The sequence below is a fragment of the Scatophagus argus genome, chromosome 6, assembly GCF_020382885.2.
Source record: "Scatophagus argus isolate fScaArg1 chromosome 6, fScaArg1.pri, whole genome shotgun sequence".
NCBI lineage: Eukaryota > Metazoa > Chordata > Actinopteri > Scatophagidae > Scatophagus > Scatophagus argus.
The window spans coordinates 21667036-21689313 of NC_058498.1; the positions used below are offsets into that span (position 1 = coordinate 21667036).

At 41.3% G+C, this 22278-nt stretch overlaps 2 protein-coding genes across 4 annotated transcripts in view; both read right to left on the minus strand.

The window, feature by feature from the left end:
* Positions 1–16937, minus strand: part of crocc2 (ciliary rootlet coiled-coil, rootletin family member 2) — a 33570-nt gene extending 16633 nt beyond the window's left edge. For all 3 annotated transcript variants that reach the window (XM_046391265.1, XM_046391266.1, XM_046391263.1), the window contains exons 1-12: positions 16556–16937; positions 15443–15599; positions 15176–15291; positions 5318–5485; positions 5154–5237; positions 4300–4403; positions 3094–3238; positions 2528–2634; positions 1794–2000; positions 719–815; positions 441–530; positions 215–349 (exon numbers count right to left, since the gene is read on the minus strand). In XM_046391265.1, the coding sequence (XP_046247221.1) occupies positions 215–349; positions 441–530; positions 719–815; positions 1794–2000; positions 2528–2634; positions 3094–3238; positions 4300–4403; positions 5154–5237; positions 5318–5485; positions 15176–15291; positions 15443–15599; positions 16556–16612 (1467 nt within the window). In that variant the 5' untranslated portion in view covers positions 16613–16937. The remainder of the gene's footprint in view (positions 1–214; positions 350–440; positions 531–718; positions 816–1793; positions 2001–2527; positions 2635–3093; positions 3239–4299; positions 4404–5153; positions 5238–5317; positions 5486–15175; positions 15292–15442; positions 15600–16555) is intronic.
* A 97-nt stretch (positions 16938–17034) lies between these two features.
* klhl30 (kelch-like family member 30) lies at positions 17035–22215 on the minus strand. Its single transcript, XM_046391270.1, has 8 exons — positions 21812–22215; positions 20364–21201; positions 20065–20266; positions 19431–19517; positions 19125–19280; positions 18604–18792; positions 17729–17874; positions 17035–17602 (listed from the first exon to the last, which is right to left on the minus strand). The coding sequence occupies exons 2-8, from the start codon at positions 21135–21137 to the stop codon at positions 17354–17356; spliced, it is 1803 nt and encodes a 600-aa protein (XP_046247226.1). The 5' UTR covers positions 21138–21201; positions 21812–22215; the 3' UTR covers positions 17035–17353.
* Positions 22216–22278: the final 63 nt, after the last annotated feature.

Below are 22278 nucleotides of genomic sequence, written 5' to 3' on the forward strand. Positions count from 1 at the left end.
TCCTTGTTGAACCACCTCATCTGTTGGACTTTTAGATGCCCGAACAGGTTATAGAATACAGTATTTCACATGAAAAGTCTGAAAAAGAAACATCATTTTGAGAACATATGTGTACTTTGTGACCTCTCAGATTCACTACCCACAGGTTAGGAACCACCGTTCTAAACCTTAATATTGAGGAAATAGCAGCAAAGACCAGCCATTTTTGTTGGACCTGTGTTTGTTTCTGGTGCTTGGAGAGAGCACCCTGCACAGCCATCAGGGTGGTGTTCCTCAGAGGAGACCGGCCATGAAGAGGTGAGGAGGACATGCTTTCAGAGCCACTGCTATCAAGCTCACCACCAACCAACTGGATGTGGTTAACAAAGAAGAATGTAAAATCATTAATCGTCTTATGTGCTAACCTACAATATAGTTCAGCACGTTTGTTTTGTTCTGACCTGGTGAACATGGAATAAAATCTTTTGGAGGACTTGGATTTCTTTGTGGAGGACCTCCATCTCTGCTTTATCCTCTGTTCTCCTTGTCTCCTGTGCAGGAAACCATTAAGGTCAGATAAGCGGCATACATAGAGCAAGCCTGACATTCCCCAGACAGCAGCCCTCTAGACAAGGAAGTCGTGGAGTTTATCAAGCCTAAGGTCCAGACTGCATGCGATATAGCCCTCTTAACCACCCGTCTATTTGCCACCTCCCAGTCGTGATCCCTCAGGTCCCACCATCCTGTCCAGGCTGACTTGCATGGTGTTGAGGCTGGCATCCTTCTCACTGTTCTGGCTGCGGAGGTGCTTCACAGTGTCAGTCAATTCCAGGATCCTATATAGATCAATATTCATGTAAATGGACAGAGAACATAATCACACACACACAGTTACCTGAGACACAGTCTCTATTAGAACATCAACGTTATCATATTTTCTGCATACAATCATGAGATTAACAAAGACTTTTGATGACATCAAATGCCAGCTAAGATTCAGAATACAAAGGCACTGACTTTCCTGCAGTCATGTAAATGAAGTGTGGTGGAGGTGGTACAAAAGACTTGATTCTTCTATATGACGACGGACAAGAGCTGTTGTCAGGGAAAATAGCTTGATCTGTAGGATTTTAATGATCAAAGCCTGTGTAAAGTTCTAAGGTTCCATCTGGGGGATTAAATTTGGCTTTCATTTCAATCATAGGAAGAATAGGATTTTTGTAATTGATCAAATGATGGTGATGATCTCAGGATGAGCATTTCTATTTAAAGTCATGATGGGTTTTTTTTATTCCCAACACTCCTTCTTGATCAATCCAGAGACTACAGAAAAATATGGGTGTGGGATTTTTGTGATGTTAGTCCCAGGTTTACTTGGCTCTAGGTAGCCACCCACCTAGAACCAGATTCTTTTTTCCCTTTAAAGGAGACTTCTTCCTTGCTGTCCTCACCAAGCACTTGCTCACAGGGGAATATTGCTCTATAAGATTTGCTATTATATAAATCAAGCTGACTTTACTTTAGACTTAGTTTCTGGTTGAGGCGGAAGTGAGATCAGATTGTTCTTAACTGAACTTGCGTTATTATTTAGTGAGTCCCCAAAAGTTTTATTCCCAAAAGTCATGGGGATAAATGTACTGATTTTTGAAAGATAAGCAGAGACTTCTCTAAGCTGCCGCGATGTAGTTGAAACCAGAATTCAGCGACCCGAAATGTTTAAAGCTATAGCTTATGCCACATTGGCTACCATTTTCAAAAGACAGGAAGTGCTCTTGATGATGCCCTGGCCCATGTGGATTTAGAGATGGCTTTACCTGGAGTTAAGTTCAACTTTTTCTGCATCCCAGCGACCCTGAAGCTGCATAGCTTCTTTCAGCTTGTCCTTCAGTTGCCTCTCCAGTGCTGACATCTCCACACCACTAGAAGTGCTCTCCTGTGTTACTCTGGCCCTTACGTTCATGCAAGCAACATGCAACTGTCGGCTGGCTGCGACACACTCCCCACGCATATCAGACAGAGTCCTGTTGAGCAGAATCATGTGCATCAAGATTTACAGAATTTATCATAATATATGAAACATGGCATGCTGTTTTTGTTTTTGTCCAATTATATATTATATTTGATATTTATATATTTGAAAAGGATAGATGTCTGTAGTGGTTAATGGATCAGTTTCAGACACACAGTTTAAGTGACAGTACAGCCTCTGACATGACTGCAGCAGTCGATGAGCTGAGCAATCATTATTAAAGCAAATTACACCCAGTGATCACAGTGCTTCAACAAGACAGAAGCCATGTCTTTTAGGGCTCAAGCTTTGCCCTGATGAATGATTTCAACAGTGAGGCCTGACACCTTAAGCCATCGGTACTCCCAGTGAGGAAACACTGAGCAGGGACACTGGTGACCCTGCTGACCTATTCCACTTTGATCTTTGGCTCAGTGAGATGGATTGCGGTTGCAGGCGTGAGTGTGAGACACAGGGGAGGTGGAGGTTCTTGTGGAATCCTGCGTCGCTGGAGGGATTCTGGCAGTGGGCCACGCTCACCTGTCAGTGAAAGTCCTTAGCTGGGTGAAAGTGTTCCGCAGGGAAGCGGCTTGGCGCCACAGTGCTCTGACACGAGCCTGTTCACGACTCAGCCGGGAGGCACATGTCTGCAGAGACAAGCAGATAAAAAAGGGACTAGGGACGGGAGGGTGGGTGGCAAGGATTGCTTACAGCAAATGATGGCACCTCTCATTTTATTGTGATCCCAAACAGATGCAATCCTGAAACTCCTGGACTCCAGCACACTGGCACACATACAAATAATTGGATTTCCCTGAATCAACAGATGTAGCCCATTTGCAGCACGAACACCAGATTGTTTGTAGAAAATTTTCCTCCCCCTCAGCAGTTGGAATGTTTTCACAGGAAACAACAGCTCAAAAATCATAGCAATGAAATGAACAGGGAATGAGAATGAATTGACGAAACCAGCTATGAATGGAATTCCTACCCCATGTGAACTCAACAGGAGTTTAATTGCACAATCTCTGTGCAGAAGGGGATAAACTTGAGCTTTCTCTGTTGCTTTTCTTACTTGAGCACTTCATTTTTGTGGTTTTTCTCACCTCTTGCTCTTTGCGCAAACGGGTATCACACAAGTCTGCGTCTTCGCGAGCCTTCCACAGGCTCTCCGTTAGCCCGTGGTTGACGGTGCCTACCTGCTCCAGCTGTTCCCGCAGCATAGAGTTGACCTGACTGAGGCTGGCAGACCTGGAAATAACAAGACACTGACAGAGCACTTGGCACTTCTCTCCTGACAAAAACACTGTCGTGGCACCCTTCTGTAACCTTTCCACAGCAGCCACACTCACTCATCTGTCAGTCATAAAGTCAGCATATCTGTAGCCTTCAGATCCACCCTTGCCTACCACACTTACAGGGTGAACATGTGTGACAGTTTTATAACGTCTGTGTCAGCTTAGAATTTAATTTCGACCAGATTTGCTTGTATAGTCATTGACAAAAATGTTTACATCATTCGCACACTAAACACACACCCTGTTACAGTAAAGCACACCACATTGCTATGTTTGGTTATCTGGCTGAGAGCAGGCCAAGCCCATGTTTGCATGTATGGGATGATATCATGTTTAAAGGGAACTGAGATGTAGTGAAAGATCCAGTAATTCCAATAGTAAGAAAAAACATATAAGTCATGGTTGTAGACTTAATCTCTTGAGAGAGAGCTTGGTAACTCTGAGGCGAATGATATTTTAGCCAAAATGATCGGGTCCAGGCAAAGTTTCTGCCACAGGGATTTCAAATAAAGTTTCATAACTGTATAAATCATGGGGCATTAAAACCTGGCCTTGGTTGCAAAGGTTGGCCCAACCTTAATGTGAAGCATTGTTAAAATGCTTAAGGAGAAGAGGGCCAATACAGTCCCGACAATTTTCTCTGACAAATTGGATGCTGAGATTATCTGCCAAGGGCAGGTTCTGTCTTCTTCCTGCAGCAGTTACAGGGAAAAACACAACAGGAAAGCTCAAAGGACTGCTGGGAATATCCACACATTTAGCAGAAATATTTCGGCTTGTTTTCTGCTAAAAAATGGGAGGAATTTCTGACAGGCTTTTCCACAAATTAACTTCTTTAAGTCTGAATCCAAACAGCGACTTCCTGCTGCTGCTGTAGGTTGTCTAACTTCTAGATTCCAAACTTTCTGCAATTTTTCTTTAACTCCCTAATCAGTTACGAATGCAGAAGCTGAACAGGTTTCTCTCTTGGCTGGGTGAACTGGCCACCTGCACTGCATGGTGCCCATCACTCACCTCTTCTGTTCCTCCTCCAGCTGAGCAGACTTCTTCTGGATTTCCACGTTGAGATCCTGCTCTGTCCGCTGCTGACGCTGCGCTGAGTCCAGGTGGGCCTGCAGCTGAACACACACACGTACACACCACCAACACTGGCATCCCGATAATTTTTCAGCGCATTCTAGCAGTAGGAATTTAGCAGTTACAGCAACATAATTACAGTGTAAATCTGCTAATCCAAATTCTCTGTGGGGCCACTCAGCCAAGAATAATATTTGGATGAATTAAATACATTTCAATAAAAGCAAAAATCTTATTCACAACATGAAAAGAACATGTTTCACTTTTCAGCTCTGCAGGATTCTTTTTCTGCTCGTTAAAATTCCTTTCATTGCTTGAATAAACAACTGGATACAAACAAATGAGCACAAAGGACAGAACTGTATTGCAACAGAATTCTAATGTGGAGATATAATGGTCAATAGTTCTCATGTCTGAATTAATTATAACTAGTTCAACAAAGAACATGTGTTCTCAGAGATCAAACACGATTTTAACATAATTTGGAATATTATTGTAAATACTGCAAGATACTGTACTGACATTATGATAATGACCAAGATTTATTTTGCCACCCTGCCCTACCTTCTTTGTCAGAAGAAACAACTGGACAATACTTCTGTATGAAAAACCTAATGATTCGGAAGCAGTTTAATGATGGTTTAATGGTAGCAACGCAATATCAGTCGATGGCCTCTAGAGGACCCTAGTGGGACCCTAGTGTGCCCTTCAGACCTTAGACTTGAAAACTGACAGTATATCTACCACAAGCAACGCTAATTCTTGATGATTTTGCTACAGTGTAGACGTACCAACAATCTCATCTTCTCAGACTCTGAGGTCTTCCCCAGCACCTGCTCTTCTAGTTCCCCACACCTCTTCTTGTACTGGAGAACCTTGGGTACGACAAATATAAGGTGCACAGTTAAGCCAAAAGAACTTTATGATTTTCTTTGTGAGGTCAATTTCTTGTCACCTTGGTCTGCAGCTTCTGAACAAGTTGGGCTTGTCTCTGTTGGGCCTCCTGGTAGACCTGCAGCTTTTGCATATAAGCTCTCTCCTTGCTCTGCAATTGTAGGGATCTTGGTGATGCACTGTCCTGGTCAGAGTCTACTGCTGACTGCAGCATCAGCATCTGATCAAGCTGAATGGGGAGGTAACAAATGAGCTTTAGTTTGACAATGTGACAAGATATTGCACCATGCAATACATAAAACCTCAATTCCAAAAAAGTGGGACACTTTATAAAACACGAATAAAACAGAATTTGATCATTTGCCAATCTTTAATTACATATACTCAATTGAAAACAGTACAGAGACAATATATCTAATGTTTTATCTCATCATCTTAATAGATTTTTGCAAATATACTCTTATCTCTGAATTTGACAGCAACAAGCTTAAAACAAGTTGTGACAGGAACAACAACAGACTGGGAAAGATGTGTAACGCTCAAAAACACCAATTTAGAAAATTCCACAGCGAAACGGGTTCATTGGTAAAAAGATTCGCAAAATTTTTTCGCAAAATTTTCGCATTTGCGGTCCCTGAGGGGTATACCAGAAGCAGTGCTGTACACAAGTGCTTTCAGTGCATACACTAACTACTACTGAAATGACAGAGTTGTGTTTACAGTTATATATTATGGGAGGGGCAGATCATATCTGGATGGGGGGGAGCGGGGGTGGATTGGTTCCCTTGTGTCAACCCTGGGATTAACACCGTTATTTAAACCTTGCAAAACTTACTGTATTCTGTTTTACTGACCATTTGCCAATGGCGGTGTGGTAAAGTCATGCTGCAGGCTGCGTTATACTGAACTGCATGTTCATCACACCATTCACAAGGGTCCATTACACACTAAATACATTGGATTGCTTATCTAGATGGACCAATGATTCATGGTTGGGCTAAAGGATATGGTTATATTCAGATGAGTCATTTAGTAGTTTTCAACAACTCACTGGGAGCTTTCAATGTATTTATGAGGTGCTCTGTGAATGCATGTTCAGGTCAAAACAAAGTGAGTAGTAATTGCTATTACTGCGTGATTGAAGATGTGTATGTTCCCCATCAGAACTCATACCTCAGTATACCATCTGTATTAATTCAGTTACGGGCTGGACAAACAGTGGCTAGATAAAATAAAATAACATAAAAAAAAAGATATACACATGTACTGGTCTTTCTCATTGTAGAATCTCATATCTTCTCTCATATCTTAAATCCAAATGTCCTGTAACCTCTCAACCTCACACAACCTAAACTCCCTTTGCACCACCCACTCTCCTATCCTGGTGCCAGACACCCTGTCCTCACTAATACAAACCACATGGCCCTAGAGCACTAGAACACACTGCGTGCCTCCAGCTGCCCTTGCCGACTTCTCATTTAAAAAGAGAGGAAGAGAGTGAAGTCGAGGGAGCCCCCTCCCAGCAACACTCTCCAAACCACCATCCAAGCCCTTCAAATCAACCCCGGACCCACTCCCTCCTTCCCCCCTCTCTTCTGTACCTCATCTCTTCTCTGGGTGCTTAATCTCTCCAGCAGGCTCCAAGAGAGCCAAGACAATAGTCTCACTGTTCAACACTGAACCCAGCAACTTTGCCACCATTATTAACACATTTTCAAATGCTCTTTTCAGAATTTTACACTACAAACTACCCTAACGGCCATCATGCACTTGGCTCTGTGCTTTTGGTGTTTTTCTCCGAGGGCCCAGGGAGCACAAAAGTTTCTTTTACTGCCCGTTGTTGAGGTGACAGCTTTAGGGACTGAAAAGCAAGGAACAACATGGGCGGAGTGTTCGAAGCACACAAAACTGCAGCAGCTGTGTTTAAAGGGACTCCTGGAAACAGCTGTCTGTGGAGCATTAGTGATTATGCATCTTTTCAAGTATTTTGGCACAACTATAGCAATAACGCTGACTTACTAACAAGCATGAATTTCACAAATACACCTTAAATACAGGACCATAGCACACAAAGTTTATTGTAGCACATGAGCAAAAGATTCAGTTATTTCAACACATTTGCCACTGATAGGAATCTGCCCCAGTGGGAGCACAGTCGACTCCACAGTCAATTAAGCCTACCAGGGGTGCTGGTACAAAAATGAGAAATGGGCCCCAGTTGACCACCCACTACTATTACCTTTCTGTAAAAATGCAACAAGTGAGCAAAATATAAAGTTTACTAATGTCAAAAAATAGTTCTATGTTTAGGTAATAATACAGAAGTCAGATAAAGGCATTTGTCTCTTCAGGTGATACTGTACTTTAAAGGTATTCTTTGGAGTTTCAGACCACTAGCAGTAATATGGAGCAATATTTGTGTGTATCTCGCACATGCACATGGATGTACATGCACCTACATGCAAGCACCCAGGTAGTGCCGCCATACACAGTCCAGTCTTAAGCTTGATGCTACTCCAGTGATCAAAAGTTGCTGACGGGAACACGCAGAGAGGTGTAACAGTGCACCGACAAAGACAGTGCAGAAGACTGCCAGCTAGTAAACAAAGGTGCAATCAATGCAGAATTTAAAATCAATATTGGCTTTGTAAATGTTTCAACATGTTTGTCAGACCACAGGGAAACACACAATGCATTTTGATGAGGAACACAGAATGTAAACATTACTTTGTTTGTTTGAAAAAAGTGCACCTTTGATGTTTTACGTAACAAAACAAAATTGCAATTAATCAAACTACCACCAATGATACACACAGTGAAATGGCAACTGTGAGTGAGGACAATGCCATAATGTCACAAACACTTTACAACTGCTCTACAAACTTTTCCGTGTAGACCCTCTAAAATGAAACATCAGAAACATATATTACTAAGACAACCCAATCTCCTTAGAGCTCAAAGGTCATGCAAATTTCACAAATCCTGCAGATTTGTTTCTATATGGGCAAATTGTGGCATACATTATCCTGTCCATATGTCACAAGACCAGATGTATGGGTTGCTCAGGTCGATCAACAACCGTCACTGACTACGCCCTCCCTACCTTTGCTGTGCACTCAGTGACCAGGTGGACCTGCCAACTCCTACAGGTCTCCACCCTGTCCGGATAGGGAGGGCTGTTTACACTTTTCATACATCGCTGCAGTGTGTGGGCTTCTAGCCAGCGCCTCGCCCCTGCTCCACACACTACAGAGGGGACGCTTATTTTTATTGTTTCTCCCCAGTCAGCTGTAAAGCAGGAGGCCGGGGGCTGCTCTGGATTAGCCATGCTCCATGCAAGAAGCTCCCAAGAGGGCGCCACAGCAATGTGTTGTGAAGACCCCCACCTTCGCTAAACTCCCCAACGCCACCATTTATTCCCTAACTCTGCTTGCATCGTTTAATCTCATCACCCTCATCTCAAAGTGAGCTTGAGCTTGTTCTTCACAACACACCCATCCACTGGTGACAGTAAAAAGGCAAAAGAGAGAAGCGAGTAATCCCAGTTCTCCATCTGCCCTAACTCGAGGGCTTAGAGGGCTTACTGGGGGCCCAGAAGTGTGTTCAGTGAACACCAGTGCTATTTATGATCTGCCTCAATGTACAGCCACTCTCGAGCAGCCTCGGCGGCCCCCTAAACTGGGCTGAACCTAATCCCAATGTAGCCCAACTCTTTGAGGTCATCTACTGCCATTTTGCAATAAAGCTCAATTTATACAAAAACAGGCTTTTTGTCATGGTGGGTTTTATGCCTCCATATGGTTGCTATGGTTGCTTTTCTTTTTTTTTTTCATTCCTAAGTATCTGTTTCTTGAGCCCCACTTATGTTTCCAAAGTAAAAGACTTTTCAGCCTCTTAAAATGTGCTTTGAATTAGCTTTTTATATTTCTTGATATTTATGATTTGCGCCACTCCTTGTATTGTCTCTTTTGATAAATATTTCAGACAACATCAAGGGATAATCTTGCTTTGATTCATCTGCCAACAAGCAACAAGAGAATCATTTTCAAGGCTTTTGTGAAGGCTTTGGAGTTTGGGCCAAGACTTGCTGCCTTGCTCATATGGTCGATCAAAATCCAATCCATTTCAGTTACCAAGTTATGATTACAATACTCTTTCACTGACCTAATGTCACAACATTTGGAGATCTGATAACTCACCAGTTTGTCTATTGTTTCAACTGGAGTTTTTACAAATTGTCTTGCAATTTGTTATGCATTTCTGAAGTCATTTTTCTCCACATTGTGGATCCATACCTTTAACTCTACAGAAACATTCCCAGACAAATCTAGCAACCAATGCTCAGTCTTCTTTCTTGTTGTCTCTGACATACACAGGACATAATGTGGCCATGAGTGCTCAGTCCAGCCAGCAAGTGAAGGGTTACAGCTGCAATCGTTTTCCCTGGCTTGGCCTGGGCCCAGAGGCTTAATAAAGGGAATTAATGGAGTGCACTATCTGTCAGATTCCTAAACACAGCTGGAGCGGATGTCCATCGCCCCCAAGCTGCCCAAAAAACTTACTATCCTACTTCAACAACATACCCGTTCCCCCCTAACATTACCCCCTGAGTGCTGACTCTGTGAAAGAGCCCCAGCTGATTGTGAAAGCTGTTTATGTATCATCACTGATGGTAATTACACAATGTGGGATAACAAACTGGAAGAATGGAAGCGAGGAAGGGGAGCTGCTGTGAGTGAGTTACCATGGAATGAACTTTTTGATTATGGGGACAGCTGCTGTGATGGCACACAAAGATACAAGTGATCTGTATAAATACAGCCATGCTAATAATACATGCTGTGTACTCACAAGCATGTGGCTGGCCTTGTAGCACAGAACACAATGCCCTGTACACCCCACCCACCCCACCCCTGCCCCCAGCAAGGACAATGCTGCACAAAACCTCCACACAGATACACCCACTGAGTCAGCTCAAGACTTCACATTTGATTAGTCCCTCTTGACATGTAAAAAAGAACTGAAAAGGGTGCTTAATGTTTGACTTTAAAGTCGGGTAACATGAGTAGCCTAATGTCAAATGCTGAAAAGTTTTAATGGAATACTTTCTTCAAAAAAAAAAAAAAATCTGCACTGGGATGGACTTTTAAGAATATACTCTCTGGGGTAGGCAATTAATTTTTACAATTTCATGATAGTGGAGAGAGTCAGACCGTTCTGGCAGTGTTCCATTCAAGCTGCAGCATAAATTAATGGGTTTGTGCCAGCAGGAAAAACAAACTAGAAACTGGGGGGGGCAGCAGGGTAAAAAGGGACAGAAACACAATCCCTAAAACAGACTTTATCTGCTCCAGCTATGTTTGATGGGGCTCTTATGCAGAGACACAGGGGATTCAAGATTTCACAGGGCACTGGCAAATAGCAGTTGGTGTCAGAAATCATTCAGCAAGAGTTTATCTTTATCCAACTGACTGCCACACTGCAGTATTGTGCGGTCACTCGCTAAGTGTTCAGGCAGGAGGGTATGGATGTCTATGTCTGAGAAAATGCGCACTGGCCGGGCTCCAAAAGCAACACAGAGGGTTCAGAATTCACCCCAACATGTTCTCCAACCTCCTGAGGCCATCTAACTCACAAACTGGGTCAAGGTTTATCCTGGTTCAGGTGTAATTTTCTGGGGTCACCAGAGATCACGCTGAGTGTCTTAACAGAGTCACAGAGGAAAACTTTCAGAGTCCAGGTGTGACTTCACCAGTACCGCGTTAACAGTCCTCTGTCAGGTCAAAGAGGCTTCGGAAAAGTCAGGGGGAAATGGGGATTTGGGATATTTGGGATAACTATGTATGTATTTTTTGTCATTCGGTGGTGGGCCTGCTTCAGCAGACATTCTGACACGATGGATTTCAGAAATTTGGGCATCAAATTTAGCCTTCCCAGTATACATGTTATAGCCTTGCTGCAAACAGATAAACAAAATGCTCCACATCCATCAAATTCAAGGCTTGCAGACCAAATCAGGACTCAGGACCTCATTTTATATGGACAACAAGAGCTTGTAAAGGATATATTTTGTGTAATTCTATACGTGTAGTGTCCATAAACTACATGTCCCGAGAATACATGCTGATTTTTTATCTGCATAATGAAGGCATGTAGCCGCTAGATGTCAGTATATCCTAGACAGCGTCGAAATACCATTTAGCTGTTTCCAGCAGTGGCACTCCATTCAAGTGGCTGTAGCTGGTAGCATTAATAGTGGCGGCATATTGAGACATGGGAAAGTGAAAAAATGTTTGCGCTTTAACTGAGACAAGCCGATATGTCTTCTTTGTAGAGAAGCACTGGCAGTGCCAATGGAATACAACTTACAACTCTGACACCAAATGCAGAGCCAAGTATACTAACATTAGCCACCAAGAAAAGCAACAAAAGGACAAATCATTAAAAGGCTTCCTGAGTTCTCAACACAATGCGAAAGCCAGCTTTATAGCGCCTGAGGAAATCACACAGTTATCCAAGATTTTTTCAGTGGGTGCATTGAAACAGTTTATGTTAAACATATGAAAGTGTGTAGTTGTACCTTTGAATGTCTGATTGCCATTTTTTGTGCTAGAATTCTGTTTTCAGAGAGTTTATAATTATTAATGGGCAATCATGTAATATGATAAGAAGTAGCTATTTATATAGTCTTACATATACATCCAGCACTTGAGAAGAAACAAAATGCTAATGTGGCCAATGGGGATAGGAGGAGCAGACATTTTGGGAAATTGTGAACTTTGCTCCCTTCTCAAGAGTTAAATGAGAAAATTGTCAGTATTGTAAATATGAAGTTACCACAAACAGTTGATTAGCTTAGCTCAGCTCAATAGCAGGGAAACAGCTATCCTGATTCTGTCCAAAGTTAAAAAAAAAAAAAAAAATCACCAGTAGCATCTCTAAGGCTCACTAATCAATATGGTATGTCACATTAGAGAAGAAGCAGTCAAGGGCTGACTTTCTGGAGTTCTGCTCTCAGCAACCAACAGAGACTTCATTGTCACCAAATCCACTGATAAATTACTATGCACAAAGAAACATGGTAATAAAGGTGGGGAAATTAAAGCTCATGGAGAGACTAACACCTTCCTGTGACCGACTTTGAAGTCTTTTTGTCTTTGGCTTGGTACATAACACGCCTGAGAAATAAAACTTGACTCTTCTTGAAGACTGGTTATCTGTAAGTGAGCGAGGGAGTTTTGGTCTGTAAGTAGTTGTAGGAGGACATAATCCAGCTGTGAGATGCTGACTGTAAGATGTTTTATACTATATGGGCAGGATGATAACTGGTCCCCACCATGTTGTGTTTTTATCAACACATGCAACCAAAAACTGCTCAGGGCAGAGCAGATGGACTTGTATGATTATCTTTCAAGGAAGACAACGTGTATAATTATGAGCAAACTGTCAAGACAAATTGAATTTGAATTTGTTATTTCAAGTCTGACAAACATAATGATTGTAAATAGGGCACAATCTCTATCTCCTTGTCAGCTTTACCTAAAATTTGCTTGGAAATTTTAATTTCAACAACTAAATTTCATGTCATCATATCATATCGTATGACACTATTGAAAGTCATGGAATAATTATAATGTATTATCGCGCAACCTTACTCCTGAGATTTGATGGTGATTATATAATGTCTGTCTGTGATATGATCTCTTTGGCAGTTAATGTTGAGGGAGGAAAAGCTATGCAGATACTACTGTTGCCCCAAACATTAGCTCCACATGGATGCCACAGCCAAAGCAGCATGTTTAGCTCGAGGGCATTGATTAGCGCACTGCATTAACATCACATCACTGTCAAGCTGCTTAACAATCATAATCTGCAGAGGAAAAATAGCAGGGACAAGACAGGAGAGACAAGTCACAACAGGAGTCTTATAATAACTTCTCAGACACGACTGGATAAAACATTCAGCTGCGTGTGATCTTTGTGAAAAAATGGCTGGTCTCTCAAATTGCTACTCAGTGGTGTGAGCATCAAATATCAGCAACGCTTGCTTATGTTTTTTTTCTGTTTAGTGCCTTTTCACACATCTAAAAATATCAACAAATTAAATATGCTATATATATATATCTGCCAAGTTAATTGAGGTGTATTTATAGCCTAGACTTTAAAGTAAGTAAGAGTAAGGCAAGCAGTGAGAGTTCATTAGATTTAACAGCAGAATGAGGGCAGTGTTATCACAAATGGCTGCTTTGTGCACCATGAAAAATGAGCTTTTTCTTTGACAGTCTCCAGGGAGGAGGCCAGTGACCTTCACAACTTTCCCCCCAAAACAGCAGCTGCCAATGGAGGGGCTATGAAGGGAGACGCCGGTCCTGGTAAGCACAGGGGGTCTGAGCCTTCCTGAACAGACCACAAGGAAACCCTTCACGAAGCACCCTCCCATCTCTTATTTACACTTACAAACACAAAGATGTGCACACATGCACCAACACTCACCCCCCGACACACACAATGGATGCTTATAGAGCACATACTGTTATATGTATACCATAATTCTACAGTAGTTAGTTAAAGAAAACGTATGACATAAAATATGTGCTTGTGCCAAGTTACATTAATTAAATCGTGAATTTGTACATGTATTTTTCCAACTCAGTTTTCATTACAGTACATGCAAAGCTGCTTCAGCCTTGCCACACTGTTTGTTTGTTCAGCCTCAAAAGGTTTTCCCTGCTGGAAAGAGCATGGTATACTGATGTTTAATGTAGCCATATTCCATTTCAAACGTACGTAACTTTTGCTGTCAATGCTCTAGTGTGTCTGACCTTCTTGATCTCATCTCCAAGCAAAGCTGCACAAATTTACTATTGATAGCATTACATACTCCAACTCATTAACACTCAGTTGATCAACTTAAGAATGACTGCATTATTCCACTCAGAAAAAAAAATACTTTTGGCTGGATGGCATTCTGTTTAATTGCTGCACTAGAATGGATAAAATTCCAGACAACTGGACACATACAGTTTATTCAGAGCTTATTTAAAGAGATGGTTAATCAGTACTCAGGTCTGTAACATTAAAACTCAACAGCGCCTTATTATCCTCAGTCTTTCTGTGCTGAACTTCCCCTGCTGTCTGCTGGTATCTGTCCCTACCCTTGGTATTGTCAGTATGCCTGCAAGTACCTGCATGCATGTCTTATTGTGTTTTTGCTTTTATTCTGTCAGACAGTTTTATGTATCTTATGTACAGCACATGCTTTTTATGCCTATGCATCTGCTTTTCATGTTTTTTTTGCAGTTAGTGTCTAACAGTGCAGCACAGCGTGGTCTTATTCAGTCCATATTTGTATTAATGTTAATATCTGCCATTTTATTGCTTTACTGGTCTGGAATTATGAAACTCTTGTGTTGCATGTTTAATGATGTAATGTCAGGGTGTCCCAAATTACTTTTTGACATCAATATTCTCTATAGTTTATATTATTGTTCTGTATGCTTATAAATGATCTCAATAACTTTGTAACTATGGTGCATTTACAACAATGTTTACTAATGTGCACATTCCCTGTTAAAAAAAAAACAATAAATAAAATTATATATATCTGACATTATAAGCAATGTCTGCCAAAGTAGTTTCACGAGGTTAGGAAACAGTAAACATTTACTGAACAATAAGTATTTTGAGGTACTATTCATCAAGGTGCACTACACATGTTGACAGGAATGTTATTATGACTTTATTAAGAAGGATGTTTTCTGCTGTTCAAACCAAGAAAAAGTAAATGATAGTGTGTATCAGATGTACTTGCCTAGATGATGTCACCAGTGCATCCCACGACATTCATCAAAATAGCACAGGTACAACAAATGCTAAAAGTGTAAATAAGGTTCCACAGGTTGACCTGTGTCACGCCTACCCTGTCTGTGAGACTGCTGTGTTTGGCTAGCGGCTGGTCACAGTCCACGTGGCCAGGACACAGCTGCTCCCTCAGAGCCCTGCTCTCTTCCACATCGCTGACCTGACAGCTCTCACCTGGGATCAGGAAACAAATCATGCATACAAGTGTCAATCTTACCCCATGGGATATGACAATAACTGATATCTAGCAAGGCAGATTTATTGTTTGTACTGTTTGTGCTCAAAGCTTTTGTCTGTGCATGTCGATCAAAGCTCTCTTCCCTACCAGCTGGCTGCTCTGTCAGGTTGCTGGTGATGATTTGGCGTATGCGGCTGGAGACAGACTTGGGAGTGACACCAGACTCCTGTCCATCACCTCTAAGTGTCAGAGTCGTCTCTCCTGAGCTGCTCTCTCCTGAGTGAAGCAGGGACTTCTCCAACTCCTACAATTATACCCCGACAAATCACACAAACCATTCAAGTTAGACGATGAGGACAACAGAGGTGGAAGAAGTACTTTGTATCATATTTAAACTGTACTCAAGTAGAAATACAAAAGTATAAGCAAACAAAATGTACTCATTAAGTAGAATGGGCTGTAGATCGTTTTGTCCACTTTATATAGTTTAGGGTATTTTTTTATCTCTAACAACGTATACTATTTTATTGGTTTATATGAATATCTATGATCTATTAAATAACTATAAAAGATAATTGCACTAAAGTAAAAACAAGTTCAAGAAACTCAAGTGAAATTCCACTAAATTGTACTTAAGCCCAGCACTGGAGTAAATGCACTTAGTTACATAAAAAAACTGACTAATATCCTAACTTATTCTTAGGATAATTTATTAACTTAGTATTGTTTCATCACTTAAGTACTGTGTTTGTAAGTTAACAAGTAGAAAACAACCAATAAGTACTGCACTTATGTACAATTATGTAACAAGTGCTTGTACTGAACGTGAATATTTCCATTTTTTGCTGTTTTATGCTTAAAGACATCATTTTCATATGGAAATTATGTCAGTTTTACTCAGTCACTACTACATTTATTTTAAATCTTTACATGCTAGTTACTAATATAATGTCACTATATATTCTCCATGAAAGATACAGTTACTTTTGTTACTAAAGTATAGTTTCATGCTAATAATTAGTACTTTCACTCAAGTAAAATTTCTGAAAGCCTGACTTTGATTTGAGAGTGAGCAAGGATGCACGAAACCCGGAGCTTAAAACTGAAGCAGTTTAATGGAATTCAGCCATCTTTGATTCCATTATTTACACATTTGCTTTCTCTGACTGGACACGTCAAAGCGTCTTCCGTGAAAAAAAGGCCTGTTAAGATATACATGACATTTATTACACAGTGGGTGACAGCTGTTGTTTTACCAACCTGAATCACGGCCTCCAGTCTAGGTGAATGTGCACTTAGCTCCCGTTGAGAACTCATTGAAGAACTTTGAAGAGCTTTGACAATAAAGTGTTTAGAAACGTCACATTTGTCGAGTCGGAAGACAGAAAACCTGCTCTAAAGCTAGCTTGCCATAGGTTAAGCTAGGAAAACTTCAAATAAATAGAGGTCAATGTTCAGCTAAACAAAGCACAAAAATTACGCATTAAAATAATGTAATAAGAAATAAATGAAGGTCGTGCTGAAGTGGTACCTAAGAGGCTGCAGTTAGAGTTTTTAGCAAACAAACTTTCGGAGCGTCTGCATTCTGATACCAGTGACGTTACCGGGGTGACAACACGCTTCCGGCCCGTTGTCATGGAAATAGAATGCTTGCTTGGTTGTTTCCATGACAGGACAAGACGCCTCAAGCCTATGGGTTAATGATCATCAAGGCACAAAAGACAAAGTAAGCATTTACATCTGGTGGAGCAGGAACGCATTTTATTAAGCATTTTCACACACCATGATGAACAACCAACAACAACAACAATAATAAGAAGAATTATAACGATTCACACCCTTCAGTAACATAGAAAGGAAGTCAGATCCCAAACACATGATACAAAGTATAAATACACACCTGCTGAGCAGCCAAACAAAGCCCGAAGACCAACCAAGAATACCTGAGTATCATGTAACACACTATTCTAGGCCACAATGACATCCTGAGATAAACAAGCCATTTGCATTGTAAGATGATAAGAGCATGTGTCTGTGAACTTTATGAGTCCAAGCCCTTTAAGTTGAATCTATGGGGAAAACCTCAGGCCATTGGGATGGATCTAGGAAGATTGTGCAGACTCCGCTGTAGAACCAAAGTCTCGGCAGGAAGCACTCGACTTCCCAGGTATTGGATGCTCGATTATAAACCTCCACTTCCACCCCGTAATCTCCCTCCATGCCTTTCCAATGGCCTCCAGTGACAAACAGTTTGCCATCCAGAGCTACCAGGCCACCATTCTCGTGGAGCATGTGGAGTAGCTGGACCTGAAGAGAGGGAAATGTTGGCATATAGCTAAAGGCAAAACAACAGCAGAATACAACTGACTCTTTTTGCTACAGTCCTGCAGGGTTGTATGACTGTTTTGTGACTGCAGTGATATCTAAACCTACCTTCTGCCACATGTTTGCATCTGGATCATAAGCATAGACTTTCTTAGTGTTGTCAGCAACAAGATATATTGTTCCATCCACACAGACGGAACAAGGAGAGGACAAATACTTAGGGATGAACGGAGAACATATGCTGTTCCAGCTATCTGTAAAAAAAGGAAAATACATTTTGAATTTAAACAAATAAATAAAGCACAAATATCCAGAATTCAAGTTTCATAAAATCATCACGATATCTTCGAGGACTGATCGATAACGATAGACGAAATATTTTAAAGAAATGGGAAAAAGATCCCACTGATGAGATGAGATTTCTAAGAACAATTAGCTGTCTGAAGTCACACATCTACTAATTCACATGCATTATATAGGCAAAAGTATTGGGGCACCCAACCAGTGCACCAACAGGGACTCTTGGTATGTCTTGGTATGCTGAAGCATTAAGATTTCCCTTCACTGGAAATAAGGGGGCTAGCTCAACAGCCCCATACTAGTATCCCTCCTCCATCAAACATGACAATTAGCACAATGCAATCAGGCAAGTAATGGTCTCCTGGCATTTGCCAAACCCAGTCTCGCCTGTCAGACTGCCAGAATATCAGGATATAACTGTGTTACAACAAGTACTAAAATATGAAGTATGATATTTTATTTTTTAAGAAACTACAATACGAAGCAATAGAGGTTTTGTTAAAATACTATAAATAGCAATTCGTAAGTTATTACAAGAAAGTGGGGAAAATAGTTGATTCAGTACTGGAGCGATGAATATAAATGGTCTTAGATTAAAATCTGACACAAGAAACACAACTGAAAGTAAAATGAAAAAGGAAAAATGACAATCTCCAAGACAAGAACTTTGCTTTGATCCTTACCTATAACAGGATTGTAGCACTGCATGGTCAAAGCATTGTACTTCACAGCACATGAGCCAATCACATAGAGCTTCCCATGGCACGCTGTGGCAGTGAAGTTAGTCACATATTTTAAGGCAGGGCACGTCAAGGCCCAGGTGTCATTGTAAGGGTCATAATGCTCGACTTCAACACGATCTGCTGTTGTGCCTAAAAGAGGGAAATGTCAAGTAGAATAAGTGCCAAAGTTAAATCATGGTCTTATAAATGTAGAGAAATACTTAAATTTAAAAATGCATGTTTGTGGCAGTACTTAAATATCATCTCCACCACACCACACATGTAAAACACCACTGTGTTCGTAGAACCTGGCCATAGTTTAAACTATATTCAACCACAAAGAAGAAACTCAAGCAAATTCTGACAAACTATCACCACAGAGGTAAGCCATTAGGGGCAGATGAGCTGTTTGAATTTATCACAGTTTTCCATTGCGCTGCAGGTTTAAGGCACCACATGCAGGACTGTATTTATTTTCTCACCTCCAATGACGTAAATCTCCCCGTTGAGCGTTGCAGACGTGTGGTTAGTCCGAGGCCGGAGCATGGGTGCCACAGTAACCCACCTCCCTTCTCGTGTGATGTACTTCCAGGTCTCTGTGGTCGACCAGGTGTTGGTATTCGAACCTCGCGAGCCCCCTGTCAAACAGACAAAAACACTTTGTCAAAATTCTGACAAGATTTTGCATTCCTCACAAAAGAAACTACTGAATTCTGTTCAAAATCGTCTCCTTGCTTTCCTCCTGAAAGTTTCTCTGTTTTAAAAGGGATTGCATACACTTAACTCACCTGTGACATAGACATCATTGTTCAAGGACACCATGGAGTAACCCCACTTGTTAGGATTGGGGAAGTTTGGAAGCTCATGCCACTGTTCTGCAGAGATAAATAAAGGGGAGTTTCATGCTTGAGCATAAGTCAGAGAGTAAGGGAAACTATAGTATGAAAGTGATAGATGTATAGCAGGGAAATTAGAGGCAAAACTGTCCTCAAAGAGCATTTAAGTGAAAGTAAGTCAAAGTCAGGTCAAGAAACAAACAAACGGCTAAAAAATGTAACTTCTCTGGCACAGAGAATGCTGTGGCTAGAGTTGTCATTGCCTGAACATAAAACCAGAAATCTTAGAATGAGATGTGACAGTGTTTTCCTTAACATCCCATGAAAAACATGGACATGGATGCCTTCTTCCAGCGCTACACAATAAAATGCTCATTTGAGGAAGATGATCCAATTTTGTCACATCCAGGCTACATTCCTACGGAGCTGTTATTCTGTCAACACTGCATTTTATAACCTACAACCCGTCTGCCAAACTTATTTTTTCAAGAAATCAAACAGAAATTTCACAACAAAGTTCTGTTGTAAAATGGATTCTGAACTTAAACAAACTTGAAATTCGGATATGTGCAAAACATGTTTGTACTTGTCTTTGTGTTGTAGAAGGCACAGTTCCTGCGTAGCAGTCTTTGCAGTCTTGGGTCTCTGTCCTCATCTTCGTCTGAGTCATCTTCATCATCCGAGTCATCCAATGAACGACCTCCCATTACGAACAGCACCTCTTGCAGGTTTGGTTGTGGACTCTGAGAGTTGAGTCTGTCCCTGTATTCTGGTGCCAAATCCATTTTCTATAAAAGTAAAAGTCATGATTGTTTTTGGAAATGTTCTCAGATTGAGCAAACAAAGATAAGAGAGAAAAGGAGGAGGAAGTGTGAACTCACTAACCTCTCTGTGAATTTTTTCCACAGCTTCTTTGCAGCTGGGAGAGGCCTGCACCAGACTGTCCTTCAGCAGGGTGTCAGCCAGGTATTCCAGGCTGAGCAGAGAGAGACGAGACAAGGTGAGGAGTTCTGGAAAGTAGCAGAGTCGAGACTCCTTGTGGTGCCTGATCCATTTCAGGATGGCGTCCACACGGGTGCACTCTGACCGGATTTGTAGTCCTTCATCGGAGAGGCAGGCAATCAGCCTGTCCTTTCCCAGGAGTAGAAACTCCTCACCTTGTTGTACAGCCTCAAAGTTCTCCAAGAGGAAGGCCCACGCTTTGGCCATCACCTCAGGGCAGCCATGAATGGCCCCAAACTCAAGGATTCCCAGGCAGTTGGTTGCATCAATCTGGTGCTGGAGGTATCGGCTGCACACGGCTCTCACTGTCTGGAACTGCAGCTGGCTGGAGGTGCAGATCAACCCTTCCACATTGCTCTGGTTGATGGTCAGTTTGCCTGTGTAGGCAAAGTCCAACAAGCAGCTGAGTATATCAGGATCCACATCATGAAGCTCCACACGCGCAGCTATGCTCTCCACAAAGTCCCCTGAGAACATGCAGCGGAAGTATGTGCTGCAGAGGGCCAAAACGCCACGGTGACAGGGGAAGTCCCGACCACCTGCGCTCAGCGTTACATCGACCAGTTTGGGTTGAGAGCAGAGGGAGCGCAAGCCCTCCAGGATGCTCTGAGGGTGGGATGATAGGCAGAAGTCCAGGTCATCTACGTTCCGCACCATGGTCAACTTCACTTCAGAATGGAGGTTAAATTGTCTCTCGATGAAAACTGAGTTAACAGCTTACCTGTGATTAAAAAAAAAAAAAACTTGTGATAAAAATAATGCTGTCTAAACAATGTTTTTTTTTTTTTACAAAAAATCAGCAATAATTTCACCGCGAAGTAAAAAATGTTATTCAAAAACCATTTAAAAATTGCTGCGCTGATAACATGATATTGAAATGGCATAATACAGAGAAACCGCACCTTAATGCTATTGGTGAATAGTTTGCCATTTGGTATTTACAATAAAGTAAGTAGTAAGTAAAGTGGTGAAGTATGTATATAAGTGATATATTATATGATGTAATATTTTTCTTTGGTTTTACAACTAAGGGTAAAATAAAATGAGTTTTCGTACTGTGTTGCAAATAATAAAAGGTCAAAAAAAGAGCTGAAGAGAAAATTAAATCCATTTTGACTGTTATGTTTGGAACTTTGAAAAAAATACAGTAATTGTACAAAATGTCTTGTCTTCTTAAGTGTGGCACCACTGTGTTGTTACAACATACTTCTGGCTCATGATTAGTATGATATTTAACAGTAAGACTCTAATTTCCCCCGAAGCCAACAACAAATGACATTTCCTGTCATCAAATACTATAAAATGAAATAAGTTACCAACAACCAACTCACCACAGAAGCAGAGAATGGAAATAATGGTTCATCCTTCCAGTAAAAAAGCGATTCGCAGCCGAGCAGCTGGTTAGATCAACATGGAGTGGGCAGCATGGCGAAAGGTTTTTGCCAAGTCATTTGGACGACGGGCTGCTTGTAGTTCAGTTATTTTTAGGACTGACAGTGACTCCACGCTGCAGTCAGATTCCAAACAACATGCATGGGAGCCACAGCTGCTGTTACAGAGACATACTTAGCATTTTCTCAACAGGCCTGGAAGCTAGTAAAGGGGATGAATGATGTAGCACCAACTTTGTTATATGTTAAAAGAGTCAATTAATGATATTGTGATGATAGACAAAGGGCCACATGTCTACAAGATGGATACAATACATGAGGTTTGATTTATGGGACCACAAAAATGACAAGAAATAAAAATAAAATGTATCATCAGTTAAATGAGTATTTACAGTAAGTTAATGTAT

Excerpts from the sequence above, each read along its gene's own strand:
- klhl30 (XM_046391270.1), bottom strand. The coding sequence starts at position 21,137 with ATGGTGCGGAACGTAGATGACCTGGACTTCTGCCTATCATCCCACCCT. Across the intron at positions 18,793-19,124 it reads GGAGATTTACGTCATTGGAG|GCACAACAGCAGATCGTGTT; the intron begins GTGAGAAAATAA and ends TCCCTCTTTTAG. Across the intron at positions 17,875-18,603 it reads GTGCTACAATCCTGTTATAG|ATAGCTGGAACAGCATATGT; the intron begins GTAAGGATCAAA and ends CTTTTTTTACAG.